The sequence below is a fragment of the Physeter macrocephalus genome, chromosome 11, assembly GCF_002837175.3.
Source record: "Physeter macrocephalus isolate SW-GA chromosome 11, ASM283717v5, whole genome shotgun sequence".
Taxonomy (NCBI): Eukaryota; Metazoa; Chordata; class Mammalia; order Artiodactyla; family Physeteridae; genus Physeter; species Physeter macrocephalus.
Window position 1 is genome coordinate 154913481 of NC_041224.1, and position 15060 is coordinate 154928540.

At 42.5% G+C, this 15060-nt stretch overlaps 1 protein-coding gene across 8 annotated transcripts in view; it reads right to left on the reverse strand.

The window, feature by feature from the left end:
• Positions 1-15060, reverse strand: part of AREL1 (apoptosis resistant E3 ubiquitin protein ligase 1) — a 42832-nt gene that overhangs the window by 10575 nt on the left and 17197 nt on the right. For 4 of the 8 annotated variants that reach the window (XM_055088617.1, XM_007117107.4, XM_055088619.1 and 1 more), the window contains 10 exons: positions 14178-14498; positions 10210-10270; positions 9134-9360; positions 7957-8194; positions 4278-4447; positions 3851-4031; positions 3404-3651; positions 1509-1586; positions 597-738; positions 344-465 (listed from right to left, as the gene is read on the reverse strand). In XM_055088617.1, coding sequence (XP_054944592.1) covers positions 344-465; positions 597-738; positions 1509-1586; positions 3404-3651; positions 3851-4031; positions 4278-4447; positions 7957-8194; positions 9134-9360; positions 10210-10225 — 1422 coding nt within the window. In that variant the 5' untranslated portion in view covers positions 10226-10270; positions 14178-14498. The remainder of the gene's footprint in view (positions 1-343; positions 466-596; positions 739-1508; positions 1587-3403; positions 3652-3850; positions 4032-4277; positions 4448-7956; positions 8195-9133; positions 9361-10209; positions 10271-14177; positions 14499-15060) is intronic. The other 4 variants (XM_028496194.2, XM_055088620.1, XM_055088618.1 and 1 more) reach the window with 2 other exon arrangements.

Genomic DNA, 15060 nt, shown 5'->3' on the forward strand with positions numbered 1-15060 from the left:
ACAGGCTCCGGACGCGCAGGCTCAGCGGCCATGGCTCACGGGCCCAGCCGCTCCGCGGCATGTGGGATCTTCCTGGACCGGGGCACGAACCCGTGTCCCCTGCATCGGCAGGCGGTTCAGTCTGATTTTAAAGCCAATGTGTCAACTAGTCTCTCCTTTCGATAACATATCTCCAACAAATCTGCCCCAAATTCAGTATAATCAAATGCATAGAACACTGATTTTAATACGTTTAAAGAAGAGAGAGATGTGGGTTTCATAAAAAAGATAACCTGCAGAATATAACCAAATATCACAGAGGTTTCTAGTTGGAAACTTTTGACAGGGATGAAACTTTACGCACCGATTCCAACAATGCATGTCTGCTGACCTTCAGGGTGACTTTGGAATGTGGTCTTTTCATATGTACCTGCCGAAGCTCTCTCTGGAAAAAGTTCACCTTGTCCTGAAAGGTCTCAGAGCCTCCTAAGGAGCAGCAAGATCCATCATGATTACAGCCTCATTATAAGACGCCTGTGCAGGCCACCTCTACACCCTCAGGCACCCAGATATCTGGGGTCACTGCCTACCCCATCAGAATCCCTGTCCAAACTCACCTAGGTTTTTATGGAGTGAGCGGATGAATGTGGCTGCTAGGATGTTCCTCTCCTTACAGCTGAGCTCCACGGGAGGCTGAATGCCATCATCCACCACCAGTGTGAGCAGCTTATGGACAGGGTCAGGGCCAAGGTATGAAAACTGACAAAAGGAAAACAAAAAAAAGAAAAGGAGTTCATCTATAAAGCCCTCAAATCCAGCAAAAAACCTTCACATCCCTACCCTTCTGACCAACCAACAAAAACAAGTTAAGCCTGTTTTCCCCAAGTAAGTACCTACCAGGAGTCCATCTCCTTGTTTTTCACCTCAGTGCTCTACGATTCAGATTTTATTTTAAATTACTCGAGTCACAGAGACCACCTTTAGTAAGGATCACAGGCAACACTACAGACTTTCCAAAATAAAATATAAGAAGGGTGAAAGCAGGAAGGATATGTAAAATAGCAAATGAGCACCTGAATAGGTTGGGCAAACTGGCTGGAGGAAAATCATTTGCCTTTAGATTCCAAAAACTCAGAAGAGTTAAAAAAAAAAAACCCACTTTAAAAAAATTTTTAAAATTTTTTTAATAGATGAGACTACTGGTGCTAAAAGAGCCACCTTTGGCACGTTGGGAAGCCAAGCTCAGGTCAGAGTTACCAGCACCCTCTCCATTAACTTAGTCTTAGGGGCAAAAGATAACTGTTGAAGTATTCTGACTTGCTACCAATTGCTGTTTCTGTAGGCACGTGTCCTCCTAGAACTACATCTTTCACGAGGAGGTAACAACTCCTTCTTTATTTGGCAATAAATCCTGTGTGCACAATGAGAACTTCCAGAAACACCAAAAGTCCTTCAAGGAAAAAAGAAAAGGTTGAGATGTTGGAGGCTGAAGCCTGCTCTACATGAACTGGATGTAAGGTTCAACTTACTTTTGTTCCTGGGCACACTCGGAAGGTATAAAGGCGCCAGGGAATGATTTTCAGGTAGAACTCCTTCACTGAGAATTGCTGGAGGACCAACATATAGAAAATGAAGTGAATGATAAATAAAGAGGTTCTATTTGAGTATAGTAATTCAAATATCAGTCCCCATCTACATTTCTCATGATAACCCTTTTCCTCTCTAAACAAAGAAGATAATTTAGGACTGAAATCAAATAGAAAACATCAACTCTATCTTAAAATAGGCAAATTTAAAGTATTATTCTCACCATGCAATTTCACACAGGTATTTCATAATCTTAATACTCAAGTCTTACTACCATTTCCAAATATCTGAGATCAGGTTTTCACTTTATAAGTAGAGAACATTTCACCTAGAAACAATCAAAATCTCCTTCTGCTTAGTCAGATGCTGCTCAGAGAGACTTCTTCCAAGTCAGTGGACAGGGAACACCAGTGGCCCATGCCCACTGCTTTATCTCTATTTGAATGGCACCAAGGATTTGCTGGGGAAGAGGGGGTGGGGGATGGGAGGAGCCTCATACAAAAAAGTTCATAAAAATACTTTATGTAAGAATAAAAAGAGGTCTGTTGCCATTTACAATAAAAGACAATGCAAAAACTTTTTAATCTAAAAAAAACCCCCGTGGGGCTTCCCTGGTGGGGCAGTGGTTAACAATCCGCCTGCCAACGCAGGGGACGCGGGTGCAAGCCCTGCTCCGGGAAGATCCCACATGCTGCGGAGCAACTCAGCCCGTGCGCCACAACTACTGAGCCTGTGCTATAGAGCCTGGAAGCCACAACTACTAAGCCCGCGTGCCACACTACTGAAGCCTGTACGCCTAGAGCCCATGCTTCGCAACAAAGAGAGTAGCCCCCACTCGCCACAACTAGAGAAAGCCCCTGTGCGGCAAAGAAGACCCAAAACAGCCAAAAATAAATAAATAAAATAAATATTGAAAAATAAATAAATAAAAATTTAAAAACCCTGTTATCTGAACATGTAGTAGGTCAGATTTTTTTCTTGATTTTTAAAGAACTCTTCATTAAAGAAAATTTCAAACACATACTAAAGAAGAGAAAACAGTACAATGAAGTCATCACCAGCTTCAACAATTATCAGGTCACAGCCAATCTTGTTTTATCTCTACCTCACCATTTCCCTCTTTGCCATTCCCCCAGGCCAAATTAAGGCTAGATTTTTAAATGATGAATAGTACATAGCGAAGTGCTCTACAGTAGAACAGAATTAGAACCCAGTTTTGGTTATGCAATTAAAGGAATGTAATGGGATGTTTCAAGAGTCTCATTTGTCTGAGGTCTGTATGAATAAGCAAAATACAAATACTAAAAAAGAAAACCCCTAAGACAAAGCGCCTCTTAGCTCAGGGGCCTTGGGAAGTTCACCTCCTTGTCTCGGCCAAAATTTCTCTATTCCAATCCTGTACACGATCATGACATCTGTTGTGGTTTCACAAATCACAGAATGAAAGATCAAATTGTTCTGAAACAGTACAAGGGTCCAACAGTAATTTTTACACTAGTGAGAAATTGTTAATGGTTAAAAGTAGCTTTCTTTAAAACTCTGAGAGTCATGCCTTGAAAAATCTTCCCAGAAGCAATCAAACAGCAGAACGCCACAGGTGCTCTAAAGCCCCAAGGCACAGACTCTCTAGACAGAGATGTAATCCAGCCAAACCAGACATGGGCAACAGAAGAGGAGGCACGGCCTTCTGCTCAACTTGAAGCAGCCTCCTCAGTATCCCTGAACCCCGACACGGCAGTGATCTCACTCTGATTCTCAGACTGTTGCTTTGTGGATTTTGTAACCAAATACCAATTACAAGCAGGCTCGGGCAGGGGGCAAGAATGGGAGTTCCAACCTTTGGTGACACGTAGCAGTACACCTTCTTCGGTTTCTTCACCTTCTCCGGGGTGTGACACTCAGAGGGTGAGTCTTCATCTTCCTCCTCCAGAGCCGTGGAGGGCCGGCGCTGGGCAGAGCTTGTGTGCATGGGCGGGAGGTGCCACGGCGTGCTGGTGCAGTTGGCAGCATTATACAGATAAGCTTCAAAGTAAATGCTCACTCCTGAGGTGGACACATTGCGTTCGACAATATTCCTCTCATTCTCTGAAGTATAACAAGGAATAAGGTTTAAAGTGCAAGACAGGGGAGAAAGTTACCTATCACTAGACCTTTAGTCCACAAGGCTCTAAACCAAGTTTGGCTCAAATATCTAATATTTGTGGGGTTGGTCAGAAGAGTGCAGACGTGCAAAGAACAAGTGGCCTGAGAAGAGGACTAAATCACAGCTCTTCTCTCAACTCACCACTTAGGACAATAATGTCAAATTCGCCATTATTGATTGGCTGGTTTTGGTATGAAATGCAGGCATGGAAGCAGCCTCGAGAATGCAGGGTGAGCCGCAAGAACACCTGGCAGGTCTGCCGGTTGGATGTCACTGACTTCTCAAATGAGACACCAGTGCTCTCTTCTTCCGGAGGACCGAGCTACAGGAGGAAAACAAAGCATCACCAACCATAGAAAATTTTCCCTGTTTGCACAGTAATTTACTCTCTACAAAGAACTTTCCTATCTACGAGCAAATCGAAGTCTCACAGTTACTAATGAGATAGGTATTGTCAGATGAAGGAAGGCAGGCACAACAGTCAGGGAGAAGGAGATGGATGGAAGTGAACTAGAAAGGGTGAGAGTGACAGGTGGGAGCACGCAGGGCAAGATGGGAGCCTGCTTACCTCATGAATGGACAGACTGTAATTGTGCTCATCTCTCAAGGACGTGGAATTGTTGGTAGGGTTGTCATACTCATCTCGGGGCACTATCTGAAGAGTGTGTGGCTGCCCACAGGTCAACACGAGAGTAGAAAAATGGCACACGATTTTGGTTTTGGAAGGAACCACCATTCCTGGAACAAAGACAATGGAACATAACTTCAGAGAGCTGATTTTTAGGGCACAAAGATCTACTCAGTCAGTGAGTCCTAGAAAGCTGGGTGCCTGCCCAGTTCCTAGGGATAAACAATACCATTATGAGGCAGAGAAAAAGAAAGAAAACAAATAGATTAATTCAAATGAACTTTTGGGAACTCATTTTTACAAATTCCTAACCACTGCAAGCACTAAACAAAATGACAGAAAAACTTGGAGAAAACAGAACTGAGACTTATAGATATAGTACCTAGAACGCCCCTGGGAACCTACAAGTGAAGCAGGCCTTAAAAATAAGTGAATAATTGCAAAATAAACAAACAAACTCGAAATATTTAGGTGCAAATCTAACAAAACACGTATAAGACTTGTATGTTGAAAACTACAAAACGCTGATTAAAGAAATAAATTCAGGACTTCCCTGGTGGCACAGTGGTTAAGAACTCGCCTGCCAATGCAGGGAACATGGATTCAAGCCCTGGTCCGGGAAGATTCCACATGCTGTGGAGCAACTAAGCCTGTTCGTCACAACTACTGAGCCTGTGCTCTAGAGCCTGCAAGCCACAACTACTGAGCCCACGTGCCACAACTACTGAAGCTCGCATGCCTAGAGCCCGTGCTCCACAACAAGAGAAGCCACCTCAATGAGAAGCCCACGCACTGCAACGAAGAGTAGCCCTCGCTCGCCACAGCTAGAGAAAGCCCGCACGCGGCAACGAAGACCCTATGCAGCCAAAAATAAATAAATAAAATTAATTAATTAAATTAAAAAAAAAAAGAAATTCAGAGGCATACCATGTTTATGAATTCGAAGACTCAACATAGCAAAGATGTCAATTCTTCCCAAATGATATATAATTTTAACACAATTCTTATCAAAATCTCAGCAAGATTTTTTGGTAGATTTAGACAGTATTATTTTAAAATTTATATGGAAAGGCAAAGGATCTAGAATAGCTAAAACAATTATAAAAAAGAAGAGTAAAGTGGAAAGAGTCAGTTTATTAAATTTCAAGACTTATTACATAGATGCGTAATTAAGATTCTGGTATTGGTGGAGCGACAGACACACAGATCAATGGTATAAAACAAAGGACCCACAAATAGATCCTCACAAATATGCCCAACTGATCCCTGACAAAGGTACAAAAGCAATGTAATAGGGGAAAGCTAGCCTTTTCAACAAAAGATGCTGGAGCAACTGGACATCTATAAGAAAAAAAAAATCTTGACCTAGTATACAAAAGTTAACTAAAAATGGATCACGACCTTAAATATTAAATGTAAAACTAGGAAACTTTTAGAAAAAAAAAATAGGAGAATATCCTTGGAATCTAGTACTAGTCAAAGAGTTCTCAGATACCAAAAGCATGATCCATAAAAGGAAAACAATAAATTGACTTCATCAAAATTAAAAAGTCTTGCTCTGTGAAAGACCCTGTTAAGGGGATGAAAAGGAAAGCTAAAGATTGAGAGAAAATATTTGCAAACCACATTTCTAACAAAGGACTTAAAGAACTCTCAAAACTCAATAGTAAAAAACAAAAAATACATTTAGAAAATGGGTGAAAGACATGAAAAGACATTTCATCAAAAAGGGCACACAGAGGGCAAATAAACATATAAAAAGATGTGGGGGACACGGGTTCGTGCCCTGGTCCGGGAAGATCCCACATGCTGCAGAGTGAGCCATGGCCGCTGAGCCTGCGCTCTGCAACGGGAGAGGCCACAGCAGTGAGAGGCCCGCGTCACACACACACACACACACACACACACACACACACACACACACACCAGGTGGGTGAGGGAGGGAAAATGGGTGTGGCTGTCAAAAGGCAACATGAAGGATCTTTGTGGTGATGGAAATGTTCTGTGTCTTGACTGTATCCATGTCAATAACCTGGTTCTGCTACTGTGGGTCAAGGTACAGAGCATCTCTCTGTATTATCTCTTACAACTGTAGGAGAATCTACAATCATGTCAAAATAAATAGTTCAGGGCTTCCCTGGTGGCTCAGTGCTTGAGAGTCCGCCTGCCGATGCAGGGAACACGGGTTCGTGCCCTGGTCCGGGAAGATCCCACATACCGCGAAGCGGCTGGGCCCGTGAGCCATGGCCGCTAAGCCTGCGCGTCCGGAGCCTGTGCTCTGCAACGGGAGAGGCCACAACAGTGAGAGGCCCGCGTACCGCAAAAAAAAAAAAAAAAGTTCAACTTTAGTTTAAAAAGAAAAGGGCTGGTACACATTATAAGGATATGAACTGTTCTCCACTGGCGGCAAGGAGGCAAGGTGATGCTAATTCATGTGGAAAGGAGTCTGTGAGTGAGTCACTGAAGCAAAGGAGGAAATACCTAGACAGGGAGAAGGCTTGGGAGCCACCTTGTCCGGAGGCTTCCTCTGTTATAAGAGAAAGAAAACTGAGGACCTTTCATGCAAACATATGCAAATCTCCTCAAGACTCCTCTTGTTATGGTTTGACTCCCAAAGTGGACACCAACCTGGCTAGTATCTAATGACACCGTCGAAAGGAAGCCAAGGCAGGGCAAACAGGGCAGGCAGGGTCTCAGCACACTAAACGGTATGTTGCAGAACCAGGAGTCAGAGATTATACTTTTAGGCTTTAAAGCACATGAACATCTATTATCTGGTACAAAGGACACAAGGGGGTAAAAAAAGTTGAGATAGATAGATCAATTCTTAAGATGCTAGAAGCTTGGGCAGACACTCTTCAGTAAGAAGTAAAACACATACTGGCAGCAAGGGTAGGATTAGGGTCAAGGTGCTTTTACTTGAAAAGGTTTCAAAAATCAGAAGACTTTACCTTTGGTCTATTCTGGCACCCTTACCCCTTAAGAACTTACCCGGCTGATGACACAGCAATTCCACTCCTAGAGAAATGAAAACATATGTGCACACAAAAACTGTACACAAACGTTCACATCAGCATTATTCATGGTAGTCAAAAGCGAAAATGGCCCAAATGTCCATCAACTGATGAATGGATAAATAAAATGTGGTATATCCATATAACGTAATATTATTTAGCAATAAAAGAAATGAGGTACTGATTCATGCTATAGCATGGACAAGCCTCAAAAGCATTATGCTAAGTGCAACAAGCCAGTCACAAACGGCCACATATGTTATGATCACACTTTTATGCAATGTAAATGGTAGAGTAGTACCCAGAGTATGCAAATCCACAGAGGCAGATCAGTGGTTACCTAGGATTAAGGGATTTGGGGAAAATATGGAGTGACCGGGGTACAGGGTGATGGGGTGATGAAAATGCTCTAAAATTGACTGTGGTGTTGGTTATACAAGTCTACAAATTTTTAAAATCACTAAATTGTGTATTTTAAATGAATGAATTATATAGCATGTGAATTAAATCTCAACAAAGGCACTGTTTAAGAAAAGAAGAAGAAGAAAGGAAAAGAAAAAGGAAGGAAGGAATGGAGGGAGAGAAAGAAAGAAAGAACCACCTACCAGGCTGAAAAATCTTGTAGTAGGGACTATAGGCCACGTTTAATCCACCAAGCTTCACTGAGATTTCGTACCGCCCAGCCCTGCGCACAGTGAAGGCCACCTTGACCACGTTGGAACTGGGCTCCTGGAGGACTTCCTGGGTCACTGGAATTTCCACTGCTAGCTCAACATGAGAGATGTGAACTCTTAGTCCTACAGGCCGATGTGCAGGAAAGGGCTGCCCGTTCTTATAGAATAACTGCAGTGTGGAGAAGAGGGATACCCATTATTGCGCAGGGGGAGAAAATCATTTCCTGTGTTACTTGAGAGAGTGTGGGGACGGAGGAGGTGACTGGTAAACCCCTGTATCCACCCACTCCTACAGTCCTGCTCACACAAGAAGGAACAAATTCTCTCAATGCTTCAAAGAAAACCATTAAGTCATGAACAAATTCTTAATGTATTCTGAGGAAAGGGGTAAAATACACCATTGAGTCCATTTCAACTTGACACTTCTGAACCACAGATGCTGCCTACCCTGTCTTACTTGCCCTTTTTTATTATATTATCACTGCTAACCCAAACGTAAAGGTAAGTCAGTGGGTACCACTGGCACTGAGTGGACAAAAGCACTAGGCAGGGCTAGTGGGGTTCAGGCTATGGAGCTAAGCACAAGGCTGCAGGGGAAAAGTCATTGCAGGGGGCAGCAAACTTTCTGCAGAGGGCCAGAGAGTAATGCTGTTGGTTTGCGGGTCATACACAGTTAGTTACTCAACTGTGGTTAACTCCTCAAACGTGAAAGCATCCACAGGCAGTACAGGAAGATGAATGGGTGTGGCTGTGTTCCAATAAGTCTGTATTTATAGAAGCAGGAAGTGGGCCTGATTTGGCCCTTGGGCCATGGTTTGCCAACCCCTAATCTGTAACACCTACTCTTTTCAGTAATATTTTTCTCATTTTGAAAATGTAACATTAAGCTTTATACCTCTTCCAAGCTAAGCACCTATTAAACCAAAATGATAGAGAAATGTGTGACTCTTCAGATGTCAACAATTCCCAAGTTCCTGGGGGGTGGGGGTGGGGAGGTGTTGGAGAACATGAAGGTTTCAGGCCAGCACCACCAACAGACTGAACTGGATTCTGGAAGGCAACTGACTCAGAAACCCCAGTGGGTACGGAGACAGAAACATTCCCTTACATGCACTCGGAAGGCCATGCTGTGGCCCACCTCATAGGGGTCCTTCCAATCCCAGGAGACTTTGCAAGACCGGGGATCCAGGTAATTTCCCCGCACGTAGTCATATATAGTCCGGTCCCCTCGGCGTTCTCGGTCCTCATTCTGGAGGAAGCTGACTACACGTGCGGCAAGCTCAAAGAGGAACTTAATTGTGAAGAAGAATGCAACCACAGACACTGTGATGCCACCTATGTAAAAGAGAGAAAACACACACCACCCGCCAGTTACACATTACAGCTTCTCACTGTGGAACAGGCCAGTCATCTGTCAAGCAAGAATTCCAAAGACACCCTCTACTGGCTCACTGCCTCTGTGGGTGAAGAGAGGAATTTCCATACCAGGGTCCTCGGACCAAATCCCACCCACTGCCTGTTTTTGTAAATAAAATTCTACTGAAACACAGCCCCACCCACTTATTTACTGTTGTCTAGGGCTGCTTTTGCCCTAAAGCCGCAGAGTTCAGTAGTTGTGACAGAGACTGTATGGCCTGGGAAGCTGAAAATATTTACTCTTTGGCCCTTTACAGAAAAAGATTACCAACCCTTGTTCTACACCACGGTCCACATACGATGCCTACCCCCAACCTCCCTTCATGTACTGGGTCCTGACATAGTAAAAAGAATGCACACTCTACTCTCTCCGTTTGGAAGCCTTCCCCTTCCTTGTCCATTTGGCAAAAGCCCTCCCCAATCCCTGCCACAGTTAGGGGTTCCTTCTTCTGGGCCCCCTCAAACTCCCGTGCATTCATTCATCTATTATAACTTTTCTCCCCCTTCATGTTATGAACTCCATGGAGGCAGATTTTTGCCTTATTCGACTTTGACTCAACAGGAAACAGCATCCGGCACTGGCCATAATTACTCAATAAATATTTCCCAAATGAATGAATTCCACTGCCAACTCTGTGAAGGTATATTCTGGCATGCCTGGAAATATTTCTAAGTCTATTTTCAAGGAGAAAGGGGGAGGTAAGGAGGCAAAAAATGATACAAGCAACCCTAACAAAGAAATAATAGAGAGCTCTTTCTATAACGTACCAATAACGTAAAACATCAGGTCCCTTCAATGCCAACAGACAGCCGAGGATCACAGCTGCAGCTGCAAAAGAAAACTTGTTTAGTTTTTCCTCTAACTCTTCCTTACAGCTGTCTCAGAGAGAGATAAAGCAGAGCACGTCGCTTGAGCCTACCATCTCCAGCCTTACTATACCTGCTCTCTCTCTAGTTTGACAGGTGCCCTACAACATTTCAGAGAAAGAGAGACCATCATTCCCCCTAAAGACTCCCAATCTACCGACCACCCTAGGAATACCACAAACAGCCACTTCTAATTACAAAATGTAATAGCATGGCTTTCATCTTCTTGGATCCAGGGCCCCAAGACAGTTTACCTCCCCCATGCAAAGTGGTACTAATTAACACAGGCAAGGAATATAATGGAGTCACTTTCCCTTACGTTTGCCTTCTGGAAGTAATTCATCCAAGTATAAATAGTTATATAAAATGTTTAAAAGGATTATTATCATCAGGTTGGCATTATGTAATTAAAATGAACTCTGGGTCATCCCAATAATAAGCAATGGGCATGTAAGAGAAACCATTTTCTTTTGCTGTTACCAATCAGACAAACTAATGGGCCCTGTGGAAGATGAGCTCAGCAGAGAGGCCAAGGAGAGGAAGGAAGCAAAGGAGGAGACTGTACTTCTCATCCTAAGTGATGCCTGCCAAAGTCAGAACAATTCAAATAGGGGCCAGAGACTGAGGGGAAACTTTCACTGTTATTAGACTTATCTCCAGAATAAGACTTCAATCTTATTACTCATTTGAACCACCCACGGTACTGCCAAGGAAAAATGCAATGCACACTGACATTCCTATCTTATCACTGAGTTTTGACCTTAGCATAGACTGTACATGCTCTCCAATCCACAATGCACTAAATTTATTCTTTCTTTTCAAGTCAATATATATTAAGGTTATCAATGTTATCTCAACCCAGCACCTTTTATCAGCATTAATATATAACTTAGAGACAAGACAGCTGAAAATTTCTATGCTCAGATTTGGGAGGGACCAAAACAACTTTTTTTTTTTTTTCCAACCAAGTGTGCTTTTATGTCTAATTATGCTGGGAAAATTTAAGAGAAAGAGTGACCAAAAATGGCCATTAGATCCTTTGATAACAATATATCCAATGGAATCCATAGGGAGTAGGTAATTTGAGGAATGACCATGTCAAGTTTCACAGAAATCCCTATTTAGACTGGTGTCCAAAGTCCTACCAGAAAAGAAATCCACACAGGGAACATTAGCACTGTCAATACACATGAATTAAGCTGCTCTCCAAAGGGTCTATTACAGAGGACAATATACTAACTCAATATTTGAGATCACAACTAGTGAGCCTCCTTCCCAAACAAGAATCTCACCTCCTGGGACCCTATGCTGAAAAGCTGTTATCATCTCTCAAAAAGCAACTGTCTGTGCCTTACAGGATACACTAGGTGACTTGGTGGAACCAAAACCAGCAGTTTAATTGTCTTAAATACTCCCTCAGTTGGACGTCATTCGCTCTGATCCTGGACGTGAACATTTAGCCCTCAGCAAAGTTACAGCACTCAGTAGAAAATGAAGTATATGTAGGTGATGTTACAGACTTGTGGTCTTAAGTCTCTTACTCCTTAGAGGAATAGAGCAATGCTAAATTTATGGCACACATCATGAGGGCTGGGAAAATTCCTATGTACTGTCTCTGACAACCACAACAACCTTTTCTGTGAGAGGCAGCTGAGAAGCAGTAAGTCAGAGCCTGGAGACCAGTTCCAGGGCTGCAACTGTGTGACCTAAGCTTCAGAATTCTCATTGCCGTAAAAAGAGATGAAGTTTAATAATTTCTATGACACCATCTCCTTTAGTGTGATAGGACTTCAATATAACTCTCCACAGCCATCAAGACTCTCAAATCAAACAGCAGAGCAAAGAGAATAATATAGAGGATGAGGGCATGACTAGACTAGAGGTAGACTAGCTGGGTTCAAATCCGTTCTCTGCCACTCACAGGGTAACCATGGACAACTTATTTAATCTCTCTGTAATCTGCCAGTTTCCCTATCCATCAAATGGGGCTAATATCTGTGTGTACCTCACTGGGGTGTTGTGAGGATGAAAAGAGTTAACACATGTAAACAGCCTAGAATGGTGCCTGGCACACAGTGAGTTCTCAGTTTTAATTATTATTATAATTATTATCAATAGTAGTAGCAGCATCACTACTCCTTTGTTTCAGAGCCAGTAAGAAACTGAGGGAACCTCTCTATTGGTCCACACTTCATTCAAAGAGAAATGCATCAGAACTACAAAAGGCAAGGCTTCTCTTACCATACTTAAAATCTCTGCCTATGTGGGAGTTCTTCAAACTTTTCTAATTTTATGTCTGAAAATTTTTATAACGAAGAGTTAAAAAATTAATACTAAAATAACTCATCCAACAAATACTGAGTACCTACTTAATATGCCAGATACTGGGGGAATGGTGTGGAACAGCCATAGTCTTCATCCTCATGGCTGATAATAATGAACTTGACCTTGTTAAGTCCTTGTCCATTTTTTCCCCATTCACTTGTCACTCAACCAAATCATCACCACTGATCTAGATCACCTAGACCTTTTCCAAAAGTTCAATTCTACATTTCTACTCCAATTCCCTTTATTGTTTAAAACTCAGCATACCAACTATTAGTTTTTTCCAAACTCTCCTCTCTTCTCTGTGAAGCCTCCTTGTGATCAGGGAGTTAGCTCTTGTCAATTCATCACTCGTTGATGTGATCTTTATAAACTGTCCCACTTCTCTACAATACCTCTCAAAAAAACTCCCCAACAATACTTACCCATCTCTCAATTTTACCCGTGGTCACACTCTAAACTTGCCTTCCTTCTGCACTTTCCTCCTTTCTGGATGCTGTCACAAAGCTTCCATGCCTTTGTCTTTGAGTACAGGGTTTCCTTTCAGGGTGACCCCTCAAATCACTTTTATTCCAGATTCACCTCTTCTGTAGGCATTTTCTGTCCTCTTACTCTACCTGTCGTGCCCTCTCTGCCCTGTCTCTGCTCCCACCCCACCTCATAGTAGTAAACCCATAACTTACAACCCCCTTATTGAGCCACTTACCACAGGCCAATGTACTAGGTGTTTTACACGTTAGCCCAAGTAATTGTCTCCAATACAACTTGGTAAATAAGCATTAATATTCTTATTTTAGAGACTTGAAAAAAAAAACCCTAGGCTTAGAAAAGTTGACTTGCTGAACCTCTCCCAGCAGGTTAAGTGACTCAAGCCTGTCTAACTCTGAAACCCAGTGTTCTTAACCTCATATAACAGTGAATCATGAAAAAGAGTGGAGTCATAGGGATAGTGAAATATTTGGGAAGAGAAAAGATTTAAGAAACTGGTAAAAGAAAGTATGAAAAGCATTACCCAATCTTACCGAGGATAAAATTAGAAAGACAAATGCTACGGCCCGTTTTTAAATCTTTTGAAATAAAAATAAAGCGTTACAAAGGAAAATGGAATGCAGTACCAATTATCTAATGCAGAAATATCACTTGCTTACTAAAAGATCCTGGGCAAGTTGCTTAACACTACATAACTTTGGCTCACATTACCTACAAAAAAGGGAAAGGGGAAATGTCTCAAGGGAATGTTATAAAGTTGATTGACATACATATTCTAAAACTCTTTGCCTTTTTTTTTTTAGTAAAAGATTTATAATTACAATATCAAATAAATTTTAGCCCTAACATTGAAGATTGGTTGTGAAAAAGTCTATTCCCAGAAATGGAGAATTGATTTCTTCATACTCAAATTTGCCCTGCTGGGAGCAAAGTCAATTCCAACTGCAACTGTGCACGTCAATGCTAACCCCTGCTGAGGGGGCTTAGAAACTGGTCACTGAGTCCATGTTCTACATCCCAATAATAAGTAAATCTTAACTAGTCTGTCACCTTACCTTTAAACGAGGGCCCATGTTCTGAGAACCAAGGGGAGCACACCTATCCACCAAAGCAGGTAACTTTTGGCCACTTTCACTTTGTCTTCCAACTTCCACATGAAAGAAAACAGCTGCAAGGTCAAGAGAAAGTGTCTGTCCATCAGACCTTCAGCGAGGGTGTGTCACAGAAGCAGAGGGTCAATGTTTCTGGAATGAACTGCATGAATTCCACGGTGGAGAAATATAATCCCAAAATATAACATCCCTGGGCTTCTCTCTAGTGCAGGGTGCAACTGGCTGCCAAAGGGTGCATCTGTTCTGCTGTCTCGGGATCCTACACTACAAAGAAAAAAAGAGTCAGTGGAATAGGTTTTTCTCTCTCAGAGAGAAACCCCAGAAAACAACAAAGAGGAGGTATAGAATAGACAATGGAAACCCTGTGGCATTAAAAATAACCAAGGGCAGGTAATCTCTGACCAAGTTTTCCCAATTAAAAGTCCGCAAGAAAAGCCAAGTGGCGATCTCACGGGCTTAGCTGTGTCACTCCCCAGAAGGGAGCTCCAGCACTTCAGTGGATTCCAAACCTTCAGTAGATGCAGAGTAGAGCACAGATTTAGAGTGAGCCTCGTCACAACCACACACCCAGTTTCACTTTAATGGGGCTGGGAACAAGGTGAAGAGAAATGAAAGGAGAGCACAGGTGGGGCTGGGCTGCAGAGGGCCTTGTATGCCCTGATAAGGAATCAAGGTAATACTCAGCTGGAAAGGGGAAACCACCAAAGAGCTTTACAGAGTGAAGCATGTCAGAAAGAGAAAAACAAATACCGTATGCTAACACATATATATGGAATCTAAGAAAAAAAAAAAAAGGTCATGAAGAACCTAGGGGTAAGATGGGAAT